The 25,392-nt window shown below is 53.1% G+C and overlaps 6 protein-coding genes across 6 annotated transcripts; 4 read left to right on the top strand and 2 right to left on the bottom strand.

Moving 5' to 3' along the window:
* Positions 1–1,837: 1,837 nt before the first annotated feature.
* Positions 1,838–3,637, top strand: MIMI_L696 (Uncharacterized protein; the record flags this gene model as incomplete). Its single annotated transcript, XM_037319025.1, has 1 exon — positions 1,838–3,637. The coding sequence occupies one exon, from the start codon at positions 1,838–1,840 to the stop codon at positions 3,635–3,637; it is 1,800 nt and encodes a 599-aa protein (XP_037183239.1).
* A 258-nt stretch (positions 3,638–3,895) lies between these two features.
* On the bottom strand, positions 3,896–4,993 carry CGCA056_v003768 (uncharacterized protein; the record flags this gene model as incomplete). Its single annotated transcript, XM_037319024.1, has 1 exon — positions 3,896–4,993. The coding sequence occupies one exon, from the start codon at positions 4,991–4,993 to the stop codon at positions 3,896–3,898; it is 1,098 nt and encodes a 365-aa protein (XP_037183240.1).
* Positions 4,994–9,443: 4,450 nt separating this feature from the next.
* On the top strand, positions 9,444–13,217 carry warA-0 (Homeobox protein Wariai; the record flags this gene model as incomplete). The annotated part of the gene is made up of 4 exons (XM_037319023.1): positions 9,444–10,241; positions 11,394–12,439; positions 12,623–13,154; positions 13,209–13,217. The coding sequence occupies 4 exons, from the start codon at positions 9,444–9,446 to the stop codon at positions 13,215–13,217; spliced, it is 2,385 nt and encodes a 794-aa protein (XP_037183241.1).
* A 1,804-nt stretch (positions 13,218–15,021) lies between these two features.
* ordL-4 (putative oxidoreductase OrdL) lies at positions 15,022–16,428 on the top strand (the record flags this gene model as incomplete). The annotated part of the gene is made up of 1 exon (XM_037319022.1): positions 15,022–16,428. One exon carries the CDS (start codon positions 15,022–15,024, stop codon positions 16,426–16,428), a length of 1,407 nt encoding a protein of 468 aa, XP_037183242.1.
* A 3,052-nt stretch (positions 16,429–19,480) lies between these two features.
* On the top strand, positions 19,481–21,006 carry orsC-5 (Tyrosinase-like protein orsC; the record flags this gene model as incomplete). Its single annotated transcript, XM_037319021.1, has 8 exons — positions 19,481–19,765; positions 19,820–19,833; positions 19,886–20,124; positions 20,178–20,228; positions 20,290–20,501; positions 20,557–20,647; positions 20,784–20,923; positions 21,004–21,006. 8 exons carry the CDS (start codon positions 19,481–19,483, stop codon positions 21,004–21,006), a joined length of 1,035 nt encoding a protein of 344 aa, XP_037183243.1.
* Positions 21,007–21,546: 540 nt separating this feature from the next.
* On the bottom strand, positions 21,547–22,916 carry CGCA056_v003764 (Satratoxin biosynthesis SC1 cluster protein 4; the record flags this gene model as incomplete). The annotated part of the gene is made up of 4 exons (XM_037319020.1): positions 21,547–22,045; positions 22,100–22,503; positions 22,555–22,659; positions 22,716–22,916. 4 exons carry the CDS (start codon positions 22,914–22,916, stop codon positions 21,547–21,549), a joined length of 1,209 nt encoding a protein of 402 aa, XP_037183244.1.
* Between the last annotated feature and the right edge of the window lie 2,476 nt (positions 22,917–25,392).

Below are 25,392 nucleotides of genomic sequence, written 5' to 3'. Positions count from 1 at the left end.
GGCATTGGACGACGCCTCGGGGGATTCTTGGGGTGTCTCATGATTGACAACGGGGATCGCTTGCTGACAGTCAGAGGTGGCGGAACGTTGCGACGGACGTTGGGATGACTGGGCGATGACAGGTAGAGTTCACCACGGCCGTTGAGGAGATGCGGAGGGGAGCGAATACGCAGCAGCAATACGAGGAGAGAGAGAGCATCATCAAGATTGCAAAAGAGGGCAGCCAATCCGGTGAGTTGAGCAGTCACACAACCTGAAAAATTAGGTGCATAGCGTCCGGTCTCCGGGCGGAATGCGAGAGGAAGGAGCAAAATGTCAGCAATGGGCCTCAGGCGGAAGGGGCGTCGGTGACGTAGCGACCGGAGGTGCTCCTGGGAAAGTGCGTGGAACGGGCTTGCAGCTGGCGGGGACGGATTAGGTAATTGCCTTTTGCTAGCCAGTGCCGGTCTCACCTTCCCGTCTGAATCTGTCCCTGGCGCAGAAACAGTGGGGAGGAAGGAAGGGGGGCCGAAAGCGAAAGGAAGGCGGTGACCACTTTCCCGTTTGGAGAGAGGCACCGTTCCACAATGTCACCGTCACCGGCCGTCCGTCCACTGATTGTCTGACTGCAGTGCGCCTGCCAAATCAAAGGCAAAAGAAAAAAGGAAAAGAGAGACACAGCAGTTGGCAGGAACCCCTCTCCGGTTGACGGGTCCAGTGTCGCTGCTTCCTGCTTCCCCTCCAAAATGCCCGCTCGTCCCCTGCCATTTTTCCAGAAATCCTGCCCATGACCCTTTTTTTTCCACATGCACCGGATCCACTTCTCGTCCTGGTCTTTCCGATTCCCGACTGCTGTCTCCTGTTCCTGTTCCCGCAGCCTGCAACGTCGTCGTCGGCTCATGGAAGGCCCCGGACAACTTGCATCGTCGCCTCGCTAGTTCTTCGCCCGACGAATCATCGCGACCGGAACAGAATTGAAGGCTCCAGCCCGTCTGCCACCGAATTCCTGCATCGAACATCGAACATTCGATACCCACGGTTACGGCGCTGCGTAGACACGACCTGATTGTTCCCGGTCACCGACAGCGACACTGCACAGTACTGCATAGTGTCCGTACACCGACAATAACGCCCACCTTTTGAGCCCTGACCGTGACAGTGAGACAGGCGACAGCGACTCACCTTGCTTCAGAGTCGGTGGCTGCATGCACCGCGACTCGACGGTGGGATTAAGGAATTCGCACCCCCGTCATGGTGATGCCACATGTCGCTACGGATCCATGTCTTTTCTCCCTCCCATCGCCTGAACAAGTCCCCCGACGCGCTGATCTGAGCTGAGACCAACCCAGCCCAGCCGCGACCGTACGACGTATTTGGCACTCTGACAATTGCTACGCTACTGGACCGCCATCTTCAACTGCTGCCCTGCACACATACCCAACGCTACCCTGCTTGCTGCTGCAAACCAACCACAAACACCACACCACCAACGACCGACGCAACAACGCCTCCCAGACCGACAGACACTGCGATTATTCCTGCGCATTCACCTTGCAATAAGGCCTTATTGATACTCGACCTTGACCCGTTCGCCGACCGCCTTCACCGACTCTTTTTTTTCCGGTTCTTCGTTCTCCCGATCGTACCCGAAGCCCCAGATCTCGTCTCTCGATAACCCGCCTTCAATCTTCAACTCGCCGACACAAGGCAAATTTACCACCAAACCTCATTCGAAAGCGCCCGCTGCACGACGACAGTCATATCTGCCGTCGACGTTCCGAGCCGACCTTTCAAACACGCCGCCGAAACGGCCAGCCTTCGTCACTTTCTTGTCCGACTGTCGCTCCAGCATGCTGCCATGGACCCTCCCGACCCCCTGCCACTCCGTATAACGAGGAGCGCTTCCTCGTCCTCCTCCCTCCATTTCAAGCCACGCGACCGTAAACTTCACCTTTTGGTCGCCGCCACCGGCCCCCGCGACATATCATGGGCTCAAGCCCTCGTCGTGCGGCTCTCCAAGAGCTCCGCCATCGAGATGCGCGCCATCGTCGACGATACCGTCCCCCGATTGAGCCAGACCGTTATTACCATGCAGAACCGATCCATGTGTCCTCCCCTGCCTCCAGTGCGCGCCGCCGACACCGACGCCGACGATGTAGAGTTTTACCGCCAGCAAGCCTTCGAGCTGGTCGAGTGGGCCGATCTCATGGTCTTGGCCCCTATCGACGCGGATAACATTTCCAAGATGATGGCGGGCATTGCCGATACGTTCCTTCTCGAGGTACTGAGGGGGTGGGATACTGCCAAGAAGATCCTCCTGGTGCCCGGCATGAGCACACATATGTGGGAGAACCCCGTCACAAAACGGCAGCTCAACAAGATCAACAGCAAGTGGACTTGGATACGCGCCATGACCCCGATTCTGTGGCACTACGACGGATCACCGAAGAACCCGAAGCGGATTGTCAACTGGAATGGATTCAACGATGTGTTGGGCATCATCAAGAACCAGGCCGACCTCCTCGGCCTCGGCCGGGACGTCGACGTTGTCACTCACCTTGGGTACCTGGCGACTGGGGATCCGCGGGTCTACTCTAACTTGCCTCCCGAAATTTGGACCATCATTCTGGACTATGCTGGCGATTGGGAACTCGCGCAGGCCTTGGGAATCTTTACGAACCTACCAATGCCGCATCCTTGGACATTGCAGCCGAAAGATTCGCGAGATCCGATCAAGGTCTACGAGCACGAGCTAGAATGGCTTGTCCTCACCTGCGACACGACTGCCATCTGCAAGAAGCTCCTCCAATCGCCCCCTACACTGCACGACTTGCCCGCCCTTGTGGTTGGGCTTCTTATCAAGTTTTCACTCATCGACGTGCTCAAATGGATGGAGGCCAACCGCCCCGACCTCTTCAAGCACGCTTTCGATGGCAAAGTTCTCCCGACCAAGGCCTCGGCCTATTTTGGTCGCCCGGATGTCTTAGATTACTGGAAGGAGAGCAAATACTTCAGAGGCAAGCACCAACAGTCGTACGACGCCGAGGCTGTCGACGGTGCTTCCAAGATGGGTTTTATCCAAGTACTCGACTGGTGGTGGCGGCACTCCGGTTTGCCTCTGCGTTTCACCGAGGCCGCCTTGGAGCAAGCCAGCGGAAAGGGACATCTGCTGGTCCTTGAATGGTGGAGGGATGCTGCGGCACAGGATGAAAGAATCGTCTTGCGTCCTGGCAAAGCTCTGCTGTGGGCTGCTCAGCATGGCCAGGTTGATGTTATCAAATGGTGGATGGCTTCCGGCATCCCCATCGCCCACGGTGACGGTGTAGCAAAGATTGCCTCACGGTGGGGCCAGGTCGACGTCCTCGAGCTTTGGCGCAAGCTCAAGGGAGACGACAAACTCACATTCGACGGCGAGGTGCTCGTGCAGCCGACGATCCACCAGCACATCGGCGTGCTCGAGTGGTGGCGCAAGTTTGCCTACGGCGAACTGGACGGCATGGAAGGACGGAAACAGCGCGTCGAATACCGAACGTGCGATATCGAGGAGGCTTTGGAGGACAGCATCGGCGACCAGGAGCCGGTGCGCAAGTGGTGGGCCAGCAACGGGCTCAACCTCGGGCTCCGCAATGTTGAATGGATGCGGGCCAGGTGTTTGTAAGACTACTTATTCTCTGTTTTCGGGACACATTCACAGGCGCAGGCGGCATTGCTTTTGGTAGCACTCACACGGCGCCCTCGCATTGAAACCGGCACACAAAAAAGTTTGGCGTTCCGGATCAAAGGCTGGAAATCTGGCGTTGGCAGCATGCGTGATGAACGTGAGGGTATTACATTCATATTATAGATTGATTGGTCTTTGGTCGAATCATGACATTTCGTTACACATCCCCAGAAGTGAAGCCCTTTCCTACCATTCTCAGATGACCAACTGCGCAGCAGCCAACAGTCCAACAATCAAGACGGCGCCGGCGACACCCATCGCAGCCGCGCCGGCTGTGCTGCCACCTCCGGTTGTTGCTGCCGTCGGCGCAGCATTCGTAAGTGTCGCCCTGGTGCTGGTGCTGGCGCTGGTGCCGCTGGCAAGAGCCCGCGTAGAGGTTGTGCTGCTGCTGGTATCATCATCACCACCGCCCAACATCGTAGTGCTCGGGGTATCGTCAAAGGTAGTCGTAGCAGAGCGAAGCCGCGTCGTCGCAATCAACCTCGTCGAAGTAGTACCATCATCCCCTCCGCCACCACCACCGCCGCCTCCACCTCCACCTCCTGGGCCATTGCACTTCTTGTTGCCCGCGCAAGTCTGCCCCGAGAAGCAGTAGTACGTATTGCAGCACGTCTGGCCGGAGGGCATACATCCCGCGCCGCACACCGTCTGTCCCGCCGCACACTGGCTCCCGCCTCCTCCTCCGCCGCCAGATCCCTTGTTGCACTTCTTATCACCCGCGCAGGTCTCCCCGGCATCACAGAAGTAGGTGCTACAACACACCTGTCCCACCGGCATGCATCCCGTCCCGCACGCCGTCTGCCCGCTCGCACACTGCCCCCCACCACCACCTCCCCCACTACCTTTCGAACAGAACCCGTCAGATGTACACGTCTCCCCGGCATCACAGTACCCGCCATCAGAGCAGCACACCGTGCCGGAGGGGATACAGAAGCCGTTGCAGAGGACTTTACCCGACGAACACCCGGACGGGGCGCCGGAGCAGGTCTTGCCGATGGGGCAGCAGCCGCCGGAGACGCAGACTTTCGTGGCCTCGCAGTAGCCGCCGCTGCCGGTGTTGCAGCACGTGCCGAGGGTGGGGATGCATTTGCCGTCGCAGGGTTTGTAGCCGATGTCGCAGGTGGAGGCGACGGCGCCGAGGGAGATGGCGGAGGAGCCGAGGCCGCCTGGGAGGAGGAAGGGGTTGGACGCGGAGGAGGAGGAGGAGGAGGATTGGGAGCCGAGGTAGGGGGAGGAGGAGTCGGCGAGGGCGAGGGCCAGGCCCGTTGATAGGAGGAGGGAGTTGAGCAGCATTGTGGGTGTTGGTGTTGGTGAGGTGGCCTTGGGAGGGGAGTTATGGGGAATGAGGAGAAGGTATATATATCTGATGGTGAAAGAGATCCGAGTATTGTACTTACAACGATGTTGAACGGGGAGCCTTGAGTGTGAAGATACCCCTGGGCCCCTTGCTTGGGAAATCAGCCTACATGGGCCGGGGGAGGTTAACGGGAGATTTCTGTGTGACCCCGGACGACGCTAGGAAACGCCATGAGGCGCGATGATAGACGAGCTGGCTTCCTTTCGCGTTCGCGGGTGCGGTGGTGGGCGAGGAATCAGGCTACTGGGGGTGACGGGTGGGCTGAGGGCTAGGGACGCAGGGACGTTTGCCACATTGTACCTTGTTTTCACGAGGTTTGTTTAATATGATGCGGTGTTGCCTTCTTTGACTGAGGTGGTCTGTCGGGGGAGCAGTTTCTGTGAGTATACGAGTGCGGCATGGGGTACCGATTCAACGAATGTAGGCACCGCATATCTCGACGTTTCTGTCCTACCTTCAAATCACCAGACATCACAGCGTTACACTTCTTCAAGGCAGAAACATCCAAAGCTGAAGCCAAGAAAGCCCCGCCAAGAAATGACAAGCAGTCGACCCCAGCAACAGACTTCAGCTCACTCAACACGTTACAAGCAGGCTGTTCCTCCCCTCTACCAAGCCGGGCGATTTGAGCGACTGACAGCCTTCATTTCGTTATGCTTATCTTGGCCCGGACGAACCTTAGCCCCGAATGCTTATTTTGCATTCGTGTAGTGAAGACAAGCATGGTTTTGGTGAGGGGAAGTGATGGACGCCCCTAACGGCGCCGGCGCGTGCGGCTGAGGGTCGCGGACGAATTGGACAGCGGCACGGAGATGAGAGGCGCTCGTTAGCGGCGTTTGATGGGCGATTGGACCCTTGTCGACATCGCGGGGCGAGGGGAGCATTGCGGCTGAGCTGGTGTTTGGGTCGGTGATTAGACGAGGTTAGCTGGGGACAAGAGTTAAGCTTGATTTGACGAGAAAATGATCGACGGGATGTGTGGTGAGGGTTGATCGAGACGGAGGAGGGTATGTGTTGGCACGGCTGGGAGTGGGAGTTGGCAAGGCGGGATTGAGTCATGCCGTCCAGATTGAATTTTGATAGACGGTGACGGGTGACTGGGCGTTTTCGTGGTGGTGTAAGGCTGATTTTGTGTTGTGGGATAGGGCGTGCTGTGTGAGATCTCCAGGTTGGATGGGAGACACGAGGAAGGTTGCTTGCGCAGGGGTTGAGATGGGCGCGATGCCTTGCACAGTGGCGTCTCTGAGTTGAGTCACTCAAATTCGAGGTTAGAGCAGGAAGAGCCGTGTCTTTGCAGTCTGCGATGCGAGGTATCCCGGGGAAGCACGAGGCAGGGGCCGGTGTAAGACGGCGTCCCACTTTTCACTCCGGCCGGCTCCCAATTGCGAGCCCCTCTCAGCAGCGCGCCGTTGCGGTGTCTCAACCCGGCCCCACAACACAAATTTTCCAAAAGCAGAATCTGGCATGTTCTTTCAGAGAGGGAAGACCATGAACCGGAACAAAAACAAACAACGCCTCGAGACGGGAAGCGCAAAAAGTAATTCGACGTTGGCCTGATTCGAACAGACGCTCCCGAAGGAACAAGATTTCTAGTCTTGCGCATTAGACCACTCTGCCACAACGCCTCAATCTAATGAGCCCGCCTTGAGGCGGGGATGTTCAGGATGGCGGTGTGCTAGATTATGTTCTATGAGTCTGGGCCCTTCAAGATGCGGAGCCCATTTCTAGCGCCGACAAACGGAAGAACAAGGATACTCATCGTGCTGTTGCATTAGGTTTATCAAGCCTGCTTGCTGGACATTTTATTGCCTCAGAAACCGGACTTCATAAAGGCTTTGCTGTTTGGGTGGATACTGATGATAGGACGATATGAATAACACCACTCTAAGAGGTAGGTAGTGGTACGCCCGGATAGCACAACTCATTCATAAATACTGTGGAATATAACTGTAAAGCGGTGAGTAGCATTTATTAATCGCGACATTAGCCGAGGGGAACAGCGGAAGATCTGTTTTCACCACGAACTAAGTCACTCCCTTGGCGTCAACACCCAAGCATTCACTCCGAGGGAAACCTGAGGGTTTGCTCGTTGATAGTAAGAAGGGTGGCTAATGGTTCAGTCTGCTGAAGGGGGCACTGCCTCTCCCTGGTCATCACTCTAGTTGAGACTGACAAGTTCTGGGGTGTCGTCTCATCAGACGGAAGGCTCTAATCCGATCTGCTTGTAGACTTCTACATAGAAACTCGTACCAGCCCCATATGACCTTTGGCAATCCCCTCAGCGTGGCATGTCCCATGGAAATATTACGCGAAATCCACCTAGACACACCGGTTGTCTGAGAATCGTGAACCCAAGCTTCTGTTCACATATGAATACTAATCGCCTCATATCCACGATTGTGAAGCTGTACTAGTTCTATCTGGATGTCACTCTCTGTATTCTAATTTGTTTTGGGGTGCGGGCAACGATACCTCAAGTAGTCTCAACCTCGTCGAGGCCGCATACAATGTGTGAGAAGTTGTAGCAGATGGCACATCATCGTTCTGACCTTTGATGAAACCATTTCACGTGGAGGGACTGATCACTAATTTTTCAGAGTCTACTCCTTCAACCTGCCGGAGTCGTTTTCCTGTGGTCTTGCGTTAGGCTGTCATTGAACATGCCTCCTCCAACTTGCACAGAGGCCTCACCGTATTATCAATCACACACGTAGGTCACGGTCCACAAACATCGCTACCAGCGTGCCTCATAACCGAATACAACCCCAAAATTGCTTGGCCAGACCAAACACACCTAGTAACGAATCCGAAATACCCGAGTCGTCCGCGCCAAGATCGACAAAACGTCCAATCCCAGAGACGACAGGCAAGAACAGTCGATTGGTGGCCCTCTGACCCCTGAGCCGATCAGACGAACGGGGCAACCCCAGCCTGCGCGAGGGGAACCCCAGCCGACAGGGCACCTAACCACGAACCCCCTGTTCCTCCTAACAGCGCTGGCAGCACCTAATGATAGCGGTTGAGATGACATGAGACCCGACCCCATTGGACAGCCCTAAACGTCGCGACCCTCATTCCAAACGCGGCGGCTTTTATTTTGATCTTTATTCTTATTCCTGTCGAGCGTTCTTTTCAATTCCGTTCCATCCCCGAAGGTGGCCGGACGGCCGCTGGCGGAACGCTATTCTTAGGCCCGGAGATCTTTGAATAGTTTATTCCCCCGCTGGCAGGGTGTTGGTGGAACTTTACCGAGTTTCTGCGACCTGAAGGGGTAAGAGGGCACGCGAGCACGTTGCCGCTCATTGAACGCAGGGCTGCCTCCGTGATGCATTGTCGATGAAAGTGGAAAATATGCCATAAGATGGACGGTTGATGTTCTCAAGTTGCATCTTCCGTTGCCAAGACTCAATGTCAAAAACTCATAAGTCGACGCGATCCCGAAAGCGTGGCGCAACTGTTAGACTCCAAGCCTCCAAGCCTGGGCAGTTCCAGTCGACGTCTTTGATGATCTTGGCGGGGGCTTCACGTGGAAATCTCAAAATGGGGGTCATAACTCTCTCAACTATGATGCAACTCAAGAGATCCTAGCTTTCACAAGTTGTAGCATCTCTTGCCGACGCGGGTGGAAGTTCTTTTGAAACCCCACCTAGTGTCGACTACCCGCGGAGTCTCGCAACTCGACCTCGGAACCAGACTTAGAAGAGTACCACAACGAATAGCCTGCCTCCTCCGCATATCCAGCAAATAATCCAATCCATCATCCTCCACCTCGTATTGAAGCTATTCGCGATTTTTCACGCCATGAAACAGCAAGGGGTTCAGGGCCAACCCCGTCCAATTGGCTGCGCACCGCCGTTGATGCGCGACCAGCCCCCACCCCAGGCAATTCGAAACGACTCAGCTGTCAGACACCTTGACATGAAGTGTGTCGCCAAAACCTGCCGCACCACCTTCTCTCTTTGGTCCGTTTATTAATAGCAGCCGAGAAAATCCCCCGGGTTTCCTCGCCAAAGTTAGCCAACTTCCCACCGAACGGGGGCCGGTTGCAGTTTTCATTATCTGATGGCTGTTTGGGTAGCTGCTAATCTAAGCCTAAACATGGCCTCACCACGCCGGTCATTGGGCGGGAATGAGACGAAGCTGTCACATCGCGATGGCTTCTTGGCAAAAATTGAGATGAGGGGTAGATAGACCTTATAGACTTCGAGTTGATAAATAGTGATGGAGATCTCGCGGTCTTTGGTTTCGTGTAGAGTCTACAGCCCTCCAGCGCCTTCGTTCTCGCATCGTTAGATTCGTTTCGTTCCAGCGCGGGCCGCCGAGTTTTCAATTGTAATCACTCAATTCTAGACAAAGGCTCTATCACATAACCCCACTTGAGTCACCATGGCATCACAAACACTCCCCCTCCGATCTCGCCTCCTCTCTTCAAAACTCTTCATCTCCGCCCTCTTCTTCTTCTCCATCGTCACAATCACCTTGGCAGGCGACGATGCCACTTCAACCCCCGCTCAACAGAGCGCTCCGTTCGTGGACCAGGCCACCGGCCTGAACATGGAGCGCTTCTTCGGTGCCCGAACATCATTCGCCTTCGCCATGGCCCTCCCGGAGCAGAACGGGAGCGCCGGAGCCGGGTCTTTCATCGGACAACTCTCCTTTCCTCTCGTCAACGGCGCCGGATGGGGCGCCATGGGCTTGACCGGCGAAATGGAGGGCAACTTTATCCTAGCCGCATGGCCGGATGGTGCTGGCGGCGTGATGGCTTCTTTCCGGCAGGCAACCGACGAAGATAACCCGCCCGAAGTCAAAGGCAACTTTGCCGTTCGACCAATCGCCGAAAGCGTTTCCGTCAACGCCACATCTCTCACGTACACCTTCCTCTGCGAAAACTGCCTCGATACAACATTGGGACTGGGCCCGGAGGCTACGAATGCGAACGCGGTTATGGGATGGGCGCTGTCTGAGAAGGCAGTCAGGAACCCGAGCGATCCCGGGGCGAATCTTGGATTTCACGAGCGTGGGTTTGGGCCGTTTACTGCGAGGTTGGGGAATGCGAGAACGGCGCAGTTTGCGGCGGTGGCTGCGACTGCTGGGCAACCGGTAGCAGGCTCGGCCAAGGCGGTCGCTGCAACGCCGAATGCTTTCAAGGATGGTGGTGATGACGACGATGATGATAAGAAGAAGGTTGGTAGTGGCGTTGGTGGAAAGAAGGATGATGACGATGATGATGATTGAATGTCTAGAATGTGTGAACTCGATAGACAAGCCAACATCATGGTACCTCCATGGTTGCAAGCCAAACTTGCGTGAACACGGAAATAAGCGACATAGCTGACGGGCTCGAGATACACGGCGTCAACATGGGTAGCGGTACCTTATCGCAAGTGACATTAAAGCAACCAAACCTCGGGTCTGAAATGCGGAAACACCTATCGTTGATGGTCCCTTCGCACCTACATTTGACCTCTCTCTATGTTTAATAGGCAAAGTTCCATGACTGTTGGACGCCCTTTGCCATATGCAATAGGGACGCATCGGCGTAGAATAACACACACAGATACACACACACACACACACACACTAATTGCCACCAGAGATAGTTCAATATCTGATTCATTTCAAGGGAGCAAGATTTTAGAGGTAGTAATTAGTCGCAAGAGAAACCTAGGTAGACGGTTGGGCGATGTGGCAGCCATCATGCTGTCATGGACCAACTGAGAACTCGTCTGGGGCAGCATGCAAGGCTCGGACAGACGAAACTGGCTTTCGTAAGACAGAGCGACGCTAGTACTCAACATTTTAACTAAAAAGGCAGGCCGAGATCAGATCGCACATCTTTTTCGCATTTAGACCATGATTTGGGAGAAGGCTGGCCAATGAACGGCCCAGAAATGAACAAAATGTGACGCATCAGGAGCCTGCTGTGATGTGCCCCCCTTGGCGGTTCTGGGCATATTACTCGGCATTTCATTTCCAAAAGGGCTGCATGGATTGGCAGTGACTGAGAGGGTCCGCGTTAGTCTCTTGCACGCCCGTAGCCTGATGTTCTTTATCTAAGAGACTGCCGCAGCCCAGCTGGTTAGGGTTGAATATTTCACCTTCCGTCACCTTTCCCATGTGCAGCCATGTCCGTGCATGGTTCTTCAACTGGAGGCAATTATGAGAGAAATAGTCCCCCTAGAATCGAACCGTTGGGGCTGCTACATGTTTAGACTGTCCACGACGATGTCGGAAGAGACGATGGCCAGATAACATCTCCTATATTTGAAGATATAATCAATTGGAGGGTTGGTAACCTACCCGTTGGTCAAGGATATTTTGCTAATAGAGCCACAGAAAGGGAATGTTCCGGACGAAGCGCAGCACGAATATGAAGAGACACTCTTGCACAAGCTGATTAACACGGCAGCTGATGACGAATCCGCTTTAGAGGATCTTGAAGAAAAACTAGAAGAATGGAAGCCTTTGCTCAACATTCGCTGCCCGGATACCAAGGAAGCCGCTCTTCTACTCGCCATCTGGAAGGGGTTTGAAGGCGTGACTGCTAGGCTTGCCCAGACAGGGGCCGACATTGAGCTCGAGGATGACTCCGGGTGGTTGCCTTTGCAAGCAGCCTGCGATGTTGGTAACGAGACGATTATTGAAGCATTGCTGAGGGCCAGGGCTGATGCTGCCAAAAGAGGTCACGATGGACAATATCCCCTCGATGGAGCTGTCAGATGGCCCCTGAAATCCCGGTTGTTGAGAGAGCTCGTTAAGCCGCATGAGCAGTCCATCAACGAGGTCTACAAGGAGTCTGAATGGCCTCCGCTTAATAGGGCTGTGTATCATGGCACTGAAAGTGCCGTTGACCTCCTGCTAGAAGTCGGTGCGAGCCTCAGCATGGTGGACTTTGAGAAATGGACACCTTTGATGACAGCCATGAGACAGAACTATCCCAAAATCGTGGCAAAGCTGCTCCACAACTTGATAGGGCAAGCTCCAAAATATATCCAATCAGCTATCGATATGCCAGGTTTGGATGGAATTACGCCGGTTATGCTTCTCTGTGGTGGAGCTCTGCTCGTTGACGCCTCTGGCAACTCATCAACGGCTTCGGATATCATTACGGAGCTGTTGAAGCTTGGCCCGGATATCAATGCGATCGACTTGGGAGAGAACACGGTACTGCATCACGCGATGAATGCTGCAGTACCACGGGATGAGAACCTCACCAAAGGCCTGATTCAATTGATGCGACCAGAAAGAATCCTACAATCAAACATTCGTGGCGAGACAGCGTTTGACTCTTGCTTCGACAAGGACAAAGACTGTCCATTTCCTGAAAGCAGAGGTTTGGTACAATTCCTCATTGAACTTTTTGCTCGAGACCAAACACTTCAGTAGGCCGAGGAGCCACTGTGTTGGACTGTGTGCCGCCTGGAGAGACACACCACTGCTTTGGAGCTTTTCACGAAGTTGAAACAGGCCGGGAAGATACGAGGGGACTTTGATCCCCACAGATGCTCATTGGTTGAATGGGCAATTCACGCTCGTCTCCCTCGAGCGCTGCTGACTTATCTTAGAGCAGTAGGGTTGAACAAGAAGGGCAATGAGGCCAGCCCAGTCGGCGAGGACAGAGAGCTGGGTTTGAGCTTAATTCGAAGGTTAAGAGCAGAGACACAAGCCTCACTACGACGGCCGAGTGAGCCCGACCGGCAAAGACGGCAGGCGGAACAGAAATCATCTGATCAAACAAGAGATGGAGACCCTGACCTGAAAGATCTGAAAGACTTGGAGGATATCTTGGACTATCTTTATCCGGAGAAGGCCGAGAGAAGAGCCAGCCCGTGTGACCTATCGGAGCAAACTGAGCCTATGAAGGAGACTTCTCAGCGCTTCCGCGCCGCCATTATTCAAAATAACTTCTTCAAATTCCGAAATGTGCAGGAGATCTTGTACGACTCAGATCAGATGGAGAATGTGCGACAGACCGTTGAGAGACTCCAGAAGTTCGAGTACAACCCCAATCCGCACAAGCAAGCATCACCTCACGTCTCTGGTGCCAGCTTCAGAGTTGGTCCGGATTTTACGTGGATACATCTACCGGCAAGCAACGTGAGTTACTCTTCGTGAGAATGATATGTCAGGCGACATATTAACGTCAGCTAGATTACATAGATGGAGGTGAGACCTTCTGACCCGGCCCGGAGTTGACACTTCACACCTCCAAAGTTTTGTCGGATTACTAAACTTTTGGATATAGGATGCCGTGAAGAAAATCCTTAAGCAAAAGGATTGCAAGGACGAAACCGAGAAGGTTGCGTCGTTTTTGCGTAGCAGCTGGATCGAGATTCCAGACAGAACGTCAATGTCACGCTTCATGAGGCCTCGTTATGTTGTCAAAGATAAAAGTTTTCCTACCAATTTAAAGGTTCGCCACATTGCAAGAGACATTGGAGATGAAGATATAGGCCGGACTCGGTCCCAAGCGAACGAAGGGCACCAACATGACACAGGGTTGTTCTCGCCAGTAGATGACAGAAACATGGCGAGCTTAGCCAGAGGTTCGGGTGGTGAGGCGTCAAAAGGAGGAGGGAAAGCCCCTAGAGTATCGTTCATCGCCCCTCCATCTGAGAGCATGATGATCGACCACCAAAGCGACGGGCAGAATGAAGAAAACATCATTGTTCTTCAGAAAACCATTCGAGGAAGCTAGCGGCGTATGCTGCCTCGACCTTGGCGTCCGCAAAAGCTTTCCCGCTTTCCCACGTAATAAGAATGGCAATATCATCGAGGTTTTCCACCGTCAAATCGAACCACTTCCTTAGTGTTTTGGATCTCTGTCGGCCGGTGAGCTGCGAGAATGAGACGAACGCATTTTCGGCTGCGCGAATGGCCGATTCAGCATCTATCGCATCGCACTCGGGACATGTTCCGACCAACTGGCCAGTGGCGGGATCGTGGACTTCGAAAATCTGACCCGTGGCTGCTTCTGTCCATTGGCCATCGATATGGCACTTTTAGATGAAAAGAGTGCCATCTTTCAACTACGTCATGGTTAGAATACACTGTTTGGGTAAGAGACGGAGACAAATGAAGACATAACTCACGGTTGGAACTGTATGACCCATCTTGCAGACTGGATCAACAGAAATGATGATGACGAGAAAGTGAAAGTGAGAAGAAGTGAAAGAGTTTTGGCCTGTCGTTGCGTAGCTGCGATAATAATGTGCTCTCTACGAGATTCACGAGTGGGTTCTCAAACCAAGGTCACAAAACCGATAAACCAACGGCCTAGCAGGGTGCGCCAAAGTTTGCGACGACTAGTGTAATTCTATCCTCCATGCTTCATGTTGAGTGAATGAACCATGCACATGTTGGGAGACTGGGACTAGCACGTGTCCTTCTGGGAAGAGAAAGTACGAAGAGACCTTGCGGAGACCTCATGGGCTCTTTTGGGATAGAGCTGAGAGACCACCTCAGTTTGGGTTTCCTTCCGAGCATTTCAGGTTCCACCTTTCCGGGGACCGGGCAGATATCGGCGGAGATTCGGAAAACTATCAAACGAATGGGTGGATTGGCATGAGAAGTGTTAGAATTCCATTGCCGAAGCTGAGGAAGATAAGCTGCAGAGTGGAGGGGTGACGCGGGGTAACTAAAACACGAAATGCCGTTGTCCAGCTATGCCCCACCGTTGATGAGATCGGCCCAGAATTGCTTGGTGGAGAGCCCAAAGGTCTCATTAAACCTTCCCAAAACGGGTTGATGTTGGCACGGTCACCATGTTGAGCTTCATGGCACATTAGGCCAGTCTAGGTATACACCAAAACATGGTTAACTACTTAATCGTGCAATGTGTAAAGAACCAACCAATATGTCTACCCCTACCTTCGCTGTCGCCGCCTCTTCATCCGTGCATTCGGTCTGCTTCTTCTTCACTTTTCCCGAGATCATTTGAATCAACAGATATATCTGCCGTGAAATGTCTGGAGCACTTGAAGGCATCTACCCGCCAGGCGTGGTCAACCCTGGCCTGCCTCGCACCAACTCGACCAAGCCATACTGGCACGTTAACCCAAGCGCCTATGCCAACCACATTTCACCATGGCCTCAAGACCCTGTCGACCTCTTCATCATTGGCACCGGTATTTCCGGCATGACCCTAGCCCGCACTCTCTGTGCAAAGAGGCCAGACCTGAAGACCGTTGTCCACGAAGCTAGAACTCTCTGCTCCGGTGCTACCGGCCGCAATGGAGGCCACATCAAGACAATGCTTTTCTCGATGTGGAACGAGCGGAAACACCAGTTCGGAATCCAGGAGGCCATCAAGATCTCTGAATTTGAGCGAAGTCACCTGAACGCCATCGCTGCAGCAACGAAGGAAGACGGCGCAGACTGTGATTTGGTTCTCACCACTGGTGTTGAGGCCTACTACGACCAGGTAGTTTTCGAACAAGACCTCAAGGCACTAGAGGACATTTGCGCGCACGCACCTCACCTTGCCGCTCTTCACACCGTTCATACCGATAGAGATGTTCTGCAGCACCAGATGAAGCTATCGAAGCGCTGCGTTGGAGCCATCACCATCCCCGCAGGCTCTGTCTGGCCTTACAAGTGGATCGCCAAGGTCTGGGAGAACCTCATCGGAGGAAACAAGGTCAACATGCAGACCAACACAGCTGTGGATTCCACAGAGGATCGCGACGGTGCGGAGTTTGCTACCGTCAAGACGAAGCGCGGTACCATCAAGGCCAAGAAGGTCATCCACGCTACCAACGCCTGGATGGGCTATCTTCTCCCCGAGATGCAGCCCTTCGTCTCTCCAGTCCGTGTAAATGTGGCTCACTGGGCAGCCGACAGCAATGGAAAGTCTCCTCTTGGAACAGTCCCGGAGTACTCTGTCTGGTATCGCTATGGACGCAAAGACTACGACTACCTTATCCAACGTGAGGACGGAGGCATCGTCACTGGCCGCGCCTGCACAGGACGTACCGTGACCGGCGACGACACTGTGACTGATCTAGCACCTCACGCACATCTGCGCGGCTTCCCTTTCGAGGCTATTTCAAACCCGAAGGCGGATGCGGCTACGAATATTGATCACTCCTGGTCCGGCATTGTCAGCTTCACCCAAGACGGCCTTCCGTTCATCGGACCACTTCCCTTCGCGGGATGTAGCCATCAATTTGTCTGCGGCGCCTATTATCATGCTACTGGTATGGTCAAGGCGTTCCGCTCTAGTCAGGCTGCTGCATATATGATATTGGGAGAAAAGCTTCCAAAGGACTTCCCTACATCGTTACTGTTGACCGAGGAGCGGATCAGAGAGCTTCGAAATTCTCTGAACCGTGGTGACTATCCTTGCTACCGGGCAGTTGCCAAGATCTAGAGGAGATAGATAGATCGTCGATTACTTAGAAGAGCATCTGAATACTATGAGACTAAGTTACTACAGACATCGCTTTAAGTCAGCACTGCTGAAATTCCAATAAGTTGATTTCAAGTTAGATATGCCAATGTGTCTGCAACTAATTTTGCCTATTTGTGAATCCAAGTCAATATCATACAACGTCAAATGGCAAGCCACGTTTTAGAGCCACCGCCTGGTGGATAGCTTGGGCCAGTGGTGTGGTCCTGACCTTCATCGACGCGAACCTCAACCTCAATCCTCTTTTGAATCCCCGTCAACCTATTCCCACGTGAATCCAGCTCCATATCTTCGCCTTTGGTTTGTGCAAAAGCCCTTTCACTGTGGCTATCGGTGTCGTCGGCACCGCTTCCATTACGCACGTAGCCCTTGCTTCTGGTCAACCCTGACCAAGGTGCGGACTTGAACCGTGCTGCACCGCCAGTGTTTGATCGACCGTCTTTTCCGTAACTCTGTAGTTTGCTCCTCAAGCCCAGTTTGAATGAAACAATACGGACAATGGGTTGAAGAGCAGGAAAGGAGACAAACCATAGGCCGATGTGTCCTTCGAGGTCAGTCCAGACACCGATGGTTGACATGTTGAATGTTCTGGGTTAGAAGGTCAGTCGGCCCCTGAACAAACTGCCAGCACTGGGCTTGGTCTGATGTGCACTTACGGATCGGCCAGGAAAAGGAGGGTTGTCAACATGTATAAACAGATGCAACCCGTCACTATCACAAATATCCCCACGCTGAAGACGAGAATGACTTGAAAGGCCTTCTCGGTGAAGAGCATCTTGGTGTAGACGACCCAGATCGGGAGCCCCATTAAGGCTAGGTCAAGAACCAGGCCACTTATTTGGTGCGCCACCATCATGTTATTTTCGGATTTCGGGGGCACACAGTCAAGACCTGGCATGAAAGGAGGCTTCCATATATCCCTGCATACGGTTGATGTCAGTACAATCTAAGATCCTTGATTCCGCCACCCTCGATATAATGACTTACGCAACTGTATTGCACTCGGTCAACCGATAGATGAAGCACCCGAGCGTCTGAGCGATGACGAAGAATCCAGTAATTTAAACGAGAATCATGTAGGTTTTTAGCTCGGGATAAGCGACGACAGCAGAAATAATCTTGGTGGCAATGATTCCTCACTGTCTTGGCTGAGGCGGGGTAGAAAAGCAACGATCGAAAGCCTCATTAGCCCGGTGCCAATAAAGTAGATCAAGACCTGTGTAACAATCGACTGATATCCAACCTGTCAGCTCTTGACTGCTTGGGGATTGCTTGAGAGTCTACCTCTAACCATATTGCCAAATCTTCCTGTGGGACATTGTCGACATGCGCTCCGCTGCCAAATTGAACCACTACGTTCCGGTCTCAGTATCCAGTCTACGGATAGTCCAATCGTGCCACTTACAGCGAATATCCATTGCCGAGAGTGCAATTACAAAGCCCTAACAATACAATTGTCATCACGGTCATTCCAGCTCGCCAAATAAGGTCGAACTTACAAACGCGACAAACGCCATGATGTCGTCCAGTCCTAAGGCCTTCGACATAAACGCTCTGACGTACAACCTTGTACCAACCACAAGGGTAGTGCAAACAGTGAGGGCGGTGTTGAGATAGAGGGTCTTGTTGCCTGCATAGCCTGGCGAGTCTCTAAAATTGACAGCGGTAGTGTTGTCCGCCATCATGAACTAGCAAGAAGAAGGGTTCTCACAGCAAAACGAAGATAGAGAAGAATACGTCAGAGAAAATCAGACCTGAAGAGTTCCAAACACCAGGCTTAGGACCAAACAATGCTTCCCTATCTCTTTTCGGCCCTTGGAAGTTTTGTAGATACCAACGAAGCAATTAGCGCGGCCGAAAAGTTCTCTCTTCTATATCTTTGCCCACGCCTGTCGACGCTATCAGGATCCAGATATTGACTTGGAAACAGACTTGCGAAAATTATAATCTAAAATGATGTTATGTTGTCATCTGATATTGTTTTGCGGCTGACTCTAGAACTGTCGCATTTCAAAAGAGATCAATAATGGATTTCTCCCCGCGATTATCCGTGTAATGCCAGCCAGCGTACCACAATTGGCTTGGCCCCGGACTCCTTCTCCTGTCAAGATGAAGGGTTGCATCGGTCTCCGCAATTCTAAGCGACTCTTAAATGAATGCACGTTCCATGAAGCGCTGTTGGTGCATAGAGAACGGGCAGGGCCCCTACCTTTTTTCAACGCCGCACGCTAGACTATGACCCCAGCTTCCGGTCGCTTCTGGTGTCTGGGTTTTGGATGTAGTATTTTTATGTTGCTGCGATGAAAACCTGTCGTCGAGAGACTTGAAGGCGGAAAGATTGCCAGTTAGGAGCTGTGAAAAGATCGAACATCTGTCCAGATCGCAATCAAACCGTGTTGCGCTTTGGGGTATCGAGTCCACAAAGCCGTTTATCTGAGTCATAACTCATTTCTCTGCCCATGGGCAGTCAGTGCCAGCCACCGCCTCCAAGGGGTCCTTGCGAGGTCTACATATTTGAAGCAAGGATGAGAGATTCGTTGAGCGACAGGGCCTCGACAGCGGGTCCATCAGCAGCATCCACTCATCATCCGATCGAGCCAGACCCTGTTGGTGACCAACACAGCGACTGAATGTTTGCTGGCATCCATGACTGCTGATACGCGATGCGACCAACGTGCATTCTGATGCCTTTCAATATTCTGAAATCAGCAAGTAAGCCGTGTTCCAAGGCGCTAGACTTTATGGCCATCAATCACATTCGCCAGACGCAGCGGCCGCCTCCCAATTTTCATGCCGCCAGGGTCTTGGTAGATGCCTGCTCAATTGCTCCTTCGCATGTTTTGCCGTTGGTGCAGACCATTCATCGCCACTAATCCTTTGTATATATCCAGCCTGTTCACCTGGCTTTTTGAATAGCTATCTTACTCCCCCATCTGGTCAAACGACGATCTGAGTAGCTGTGGTTTCCCGAGTATCTCAAGTCTTCTGGCCGTTTTACTGCAAGGGAGCAATCATGAAGCCCCTCTCTGTCTTTGCACCACACCTTCTCGCTCTGGCGTCCGTTCGTGGCGTGGCGTCGGCCCCTTCCAACAACACTGGCCCAGCCTGCTGCAGGAACCCCTTGGTTAGGCATGAGTGGCGACAACTCTCCCTCGAGCAGAGGCTCGACTATATCGGGGCGGTAAAATGCTTGATGTCTCTCCTATCCGAAGGGAATGAGCTATGGCCTGGAGCAAGGTCACGATACGATGACTTCCAGGGTCTGCACATCCGAGTCACCGAGCAAGTGCATTTCAACGTGAGTGGTTTTCTGAACAAGCTTTGATTTGGTTCAGTCTAACTTATCCCACAGGGCCCTTTCCTACCGTAAAAACACAGCCATTGTCTCGCAATTGAGTTTTCAACTGACAGGTTGCAGCTGGCATCGATGGTTGCTATACCTCTTTGAGTCCGAATTGCGAAACAAATGCTCCTACCAGGGCGGTCTCCCGTATTGGGACATCAGTATTGACAACACCGCGGAGAGTTTCGTCAACTCCCCTATCTTCGATAAAGTGTATGGGTTCGGCGGGAACGGGCCGTATATCCAAGACCTCAGCGACCCTGAAGAGTTCCCTACTAAGACACCAACGGAAATTCCCAACAGGACGGGGGGAGGTTCGTGAAACACTTGACACGAGTCACGACACACCCAACTGACGTGTTTTTAGGATGTGTGCAGGAGGGCCCATTTGCGAACCTGACTGTCCCCATGGGTCTTGGTATGCCAGTCTTCTCACGGTTCACCTGGTGAACGCAACTGAAGACTAATTCTCTGCACAGGCGCTTCTGTCGAACACCAACCCCACTGCCTGAGACGTGACTTCAGCCCAACTCTGGTCGCTGCAGCGCTTGCCGACGAAGTCATTGATCGCGCTCTCTCAGCACCTATTTACGATGAGTTCAATCAGCACATTCAGGGTTATAGTTTTGAGGCCAGCGGCATAACCCTTCATGCTGGGATGCATTTAGGCATTGGGGGTCAAGTGGGCGAGGTGAGTTCATGTCAAAGCAATGCAGTTGGCCAAAGCATCAGCTAAGTCTGTCCAGAACGCAGACATGTACTCCTCCCCTGGTGATCCCATCTTTTACTTCATCCACAGCGCCCTGGACAAGATCTGGAACGACTGGCAGCGCATAGGTATGTCGCCTTCCTTATTTTGGGGGTCCCTTTCAGCCTGCATCAGTTGCCGGGCATCATGCGATGAATTTGACTTCAGAAATATGGCCACATCTTGGACTCGGAAACCTGCCGACTGACAACGCTTCGTCCGTAGATTGGCCTGCGCGCAAAACTGCCATTGGCGGCCCAGACGCTATGTTCGCCTACCCGTTCAACTTCTTTGGGGACGTGCCATATGAAAACATCACCCTTCAATACCCGCTGAGCTTCCCCAACTTTGGCAAGGACATGGTGGTGAGCGACGTGATGGATATCAGGGGTGGGCCGTTTTGTTACGAGTATCAGTGATCCCAATTGGGAGCCGCACTAATTAGTAGCACAACTGCAAGTGAGGGGTTGTATGAATCTCGAACGACGGTTTACGACCGTTGATAATAGTAATAGCTAGTTATTGGTCAATGAACGACGTTACATGGCGACAGGATATTGTATTTTCAGTGTAATTAATTGACTTGCGAGCAGCATAGGGAGAAAGTGCTCCGAAGAAAGGGCATCGAGGACGATTGAGGCTGGAATTAGAGTTTCGGGACAAAGACGCAGTCAGCCACCAATGTCAGTGTGACCGGATAGAGTTCCGCGAGCCAGTCAAAAAACGGTCCTATCACCGACGAACTCCGACTCATTTCGCCGAAGACGGCCGAAAGAAGTGAGACTTCCTCAATCTGACAAAGGCTTCGCTTCATCGCCAAGGCTATGAAACCTCTAAGGGCTGAGACATATGTTGGATTTACGGGCGTAATTGAGAATGACAGACTGTCACTGTGGACCCCTAGAAGGGGAGCATGACACTCATTGTGACGGATGATGAGGAGAATGATTGAATGGTGAAACGGAAAATCAAATGTGGTATCATCTAACTAAACGTATGGAACATTGGAACAAACAATATGTTCTTGCGACTCGTGGTCGTCAAGAACTCGCCTGGAACGCTCAGAAACAAATAGCTTTTCTCCATGCTTGTGGCCTGATTCCACTTCAACGTGCACCTTCATCGCCCTCGAACGATCCGGGGACGGGGCATATATGTCCGACCACCTAGGATTGGGGTCTCTGCCGAGACTCTTTAACGACTTTTGTGGCGAAAGATCACCAAGCTCGCCGACCATCTCTTCGTCGCCGCTGAATCGCCTGACCTCAGATGTGATCTCGATTTCCTTCGTGATAAAGATCTTGCCCAAGTTCATCTGGAGGACGGGCCAGAAGATCGGCAGTGAGGCGCATATTGTGGCGAGGTTGACCTCGACGGCGGCGAGAACAATGGGCACGCATCCATACCATGAGGGATCCAGGGTCGGATATGTACCGGCTTGGGTGTGGGTGATGCCAATCAATCGAAAAATCCCCAGAATATTGACACTATAGCCCGGGTTAGTGGAATGCACCCAAAGGTGGCAACACTGATTAACTTACAGAACGCCCATGGTGAAAAGACCCAAGAGACCGAGACGTGACTTCGCCCTCAGACCCTGCTCCAGGAACAGCCGGAGGGGAATGAGGAAGACGATGAGATCCAATGCTACATTCATGCCGACGTGACTCTCGAAAGTGCGCGCAAAGATGACGGGGTCGTGTGAGCCGAAAGCCCATCTGTCCTTCGTGACGGTTGTCAAGTTCCAGAACGCCGAGACCGGGAAGCAAGGGATGAAGGCGAGAAAGCTGTAGGCCAGACCCCATGCAGCGGTGATGTAGATGACCACCAGAGTGACGAATCGCGACTTCGAGCCGGCCTCGAACATGCGCATATACTGGAAAAGCAACGCCAGCTTGATCAAGGCCGTGGCCATCGCGTATGCGCCACCGCAAACATAGAAACTCTGTGGAAATGGTCAGACGGGATGTCAATGCAACGTAGGGAGGACTCTTACCCTAGCAAACGCGACCATACCACCGAAGCCCAACGTCAGAAAATGCTGACCTAAACCGTAATTCGTTGATACACATGTCGCTGCTGATAACATTAAGCTGGAAAGCTAAATGGATGTTAGATGCCGATTCATAACCTGCTCCCATCATGATGACGACTTACCATGGCCAGCACGACGAAAAAGTCGTCCCATCCCAGGCAATGGGCGACGAAGAATCGAACGTAAAGTCGAAAGATGCCGCAGATCCAGGCGACCACCAGGAAAGAAATAACCATGCCAAGCACTGCAGCTCGCTCGTTCAATATCGGCATGGGGTCGCTGAGGTTGTCGGCCTTGCCGAGCAGATCAAGAATGGAGCCCATTGGCGCTTGATGTGGGAGCGTTCGCTCCCGTTCGCATACTCGAGTCCCCCTTCCTCCCTCTTCGACAAGTTGCGTAGGCGGGTTGAGCGAGGCGTCAAGTCGTTTGCAGTTGCCCTGAGATCGTTTGGCAAAAAGGTTTCAAACCCGAGCGATAGTTGTTGAATGTCAGACAAACCACATGCGAGAAGGGGGACACTGATGAGAGGAGGGAGGGAGGGAAGGGTATGATAAATGATCCCGCCTGTGTGTCGGTCTCGCCCATAGTGCTGTCGAGATGAACCCGACCGGGGGGTTCGAGGGCAGAAACTACAAAAAGTAGCTCCAGACTTCGATGCACGCCACACCCCGTAGGCTTGGTTCGACCTTCTTTTGTTAGCCGTCAGCATCGGGCCCCTGCACACGTGGTACTGTCGCTCCGGAAGCGGCTGGGATAGACTAGGTTACTTTTGCTCGCTGGCGAACTTGTTTCACTTGCTACAGTCTGCACTGGCATTCTAGCAGTTTTGGGGGATGAGGGGAACAAAGATGGGCATGATCTGCTGATGCAGGGCTGGTGGGCATAACTTTCTGTTACAAGCCTTCGGTTCCTTGCCACAGAGAATCTGTACAAAGTTATTCACGGAAGAAGTCTATTCGGCGTCCTCCTCTCATCTCCCTGTGTCAGTGGAATCAGATCAGAGTCGTGAATCGGTCGAGCAGTTCCCCAACTTTTCCCTAGCTGATGGAGATGAGAAGTGGCCCACAAGCCGATCAGCCGATCAGATGGATATGAGAAACCAGCCCCTAGACAATCAAAACAAATGAAAATGATACATACGCAGTTCGTCGGCGGGGACAGAACTTGCGTACGTGATTTTGAACCAAATTACTTCTGCATATTGCTTTTTCTTCCAGACCCGTTTCTTCGTTTGCTTCTTCCCTCTTTCTAGCCCCTCTTCTGAGCATTCTGGACACCGTCTGGACAGAGCGTGCAGCATGCACGGAATGCAAACACACGTGTGCTCCCGATACGAGGACTGAAGCGAAGCACCTCGGAGCCGTCCTCGGCAGCTCTTCCCCCATCACAACTCACATGGGCCGTGCTCTGCGGGATTCCTTGGCCTCATGTTGGAAACACACTGCAACACACCTTACAACGGGCCTAGTGACACTCGGGGACATCGCCTAACGACTGTCCTTCCTTTCCGGGAATGTCGGGGGAGAAACGCAGAAGCACTGCATTCATGGGACGAACGAAGGTACGCTGCTGCGTACAGCACAGTTGCAAGACACCTCTCGCCTACCCATAGTACGTTCCCGCACCGGCACTCCTGCAGCAGCGTGGTGCAAACAACGCGAATTGGCGAATCACCAGAGAGACACTTTGGCATAGAGGGTTCGCTCGGACAGCCGCGGCGTCGGACCGGCCGGGGCCAAGGCAGTCCGGGGTCTCCCTAGGTGTTGCTCCGTCAAGATCTACCATTTCAGGCTAAGTGGGCCAGTGACGACCTCCTCCCCCCATGTTCAATCGCATCCGGAATATGAGCATCTTTATTCCATTATTATCACCCAGTTCTTTCTTTCAGTGTCATAGTGCTGGGGGCTCTTGGGCGAGTGAGACACTGTGAGTGGTCCCGACTGGATCGGCGCTCCTTAGCAGATCTGGCCCATTGCTTTGGGCGCCGGAAGAAGTAAGATGTATCAGACAGGCATTGGCCCCCCCTCATGATGTCGAATACACTCCGAATTATTCGCGATGCTCGACATCGTCACTACTGACCCCGTTGTATGTCGGAAAACTCGGCTGCAATGTTGAACCCACGATTCGCATCAATCGGCTCCGAAGATACGGAACACCTGATTTTCGTCCCCTGCCGCGTGGCCGGTGCTAATTAGCCCATGGTTTAGCACAATTCTGGCTGCATTAGCCAGCAGAAAACACGTGAGAACATGCAGAACCGTTAGGGTCATCAGGGTGATTCGGCGGCAGCTCGAGGAGAAATGGTATCATGGCTGAGTCAGAGCGCGTCTTGTTTTGCAGCATCGATCACCAGAAAAGGGATCATCTATTTGGCATGAAAGCCACGGGCCCTTTGAAGTGCGGCGGGCTGCGCCGTGGCGCAAAGGACTTGGGAGCGCCTCGGACCTTTCGTGACGTCGCCGATTCGCCGACGTTTTCTCAACATCAGGCAAAAGCGGTGGTTGGGTGCAGGATCCGACAACTTGGTCAGACTGGTCCGTTGGTTCCAACGGTGCCTGAAGCTGCTTCACATCTTCGAGACTAAGGTCGTGCAAGTAGCACATCTAAACGCACATCAAACAGGGCCGGATCATGATCCAACATTTCGGACGTAAATCACCCTACGCCCTAAGGATTCTTGAAGGCCGCCTACCGCCGCGGAGTGCCAAATCCATCGGCGGAGCAAGGTTTCAATAGCACGCCTGCCATAGAGTGCCAACTCCTGGACCGCTCTAGCGCTGATGTGCCATTGGATTA

This window comes from Colletotrichum aenigma (assembly GCF_013390185.1).
Source record: "Colletotrichum aenigma strain Cg56 chromosome Unknown KSG_Cg56_contig02, whole genome shotgun sequence".
Taxonomy (NCBI): Eukaryota; Fungi; Ascomycota; class Sordariomycetes; order Glomerellales; family Glomerellaceae; genus Colletotrichum; species Colletotrichum aenigma.
The sequence above is the reverse complement of the archived record's forward strand: the minus strand, read 5'-3'. Positions and strand labels throughout refer to the sequence as shown.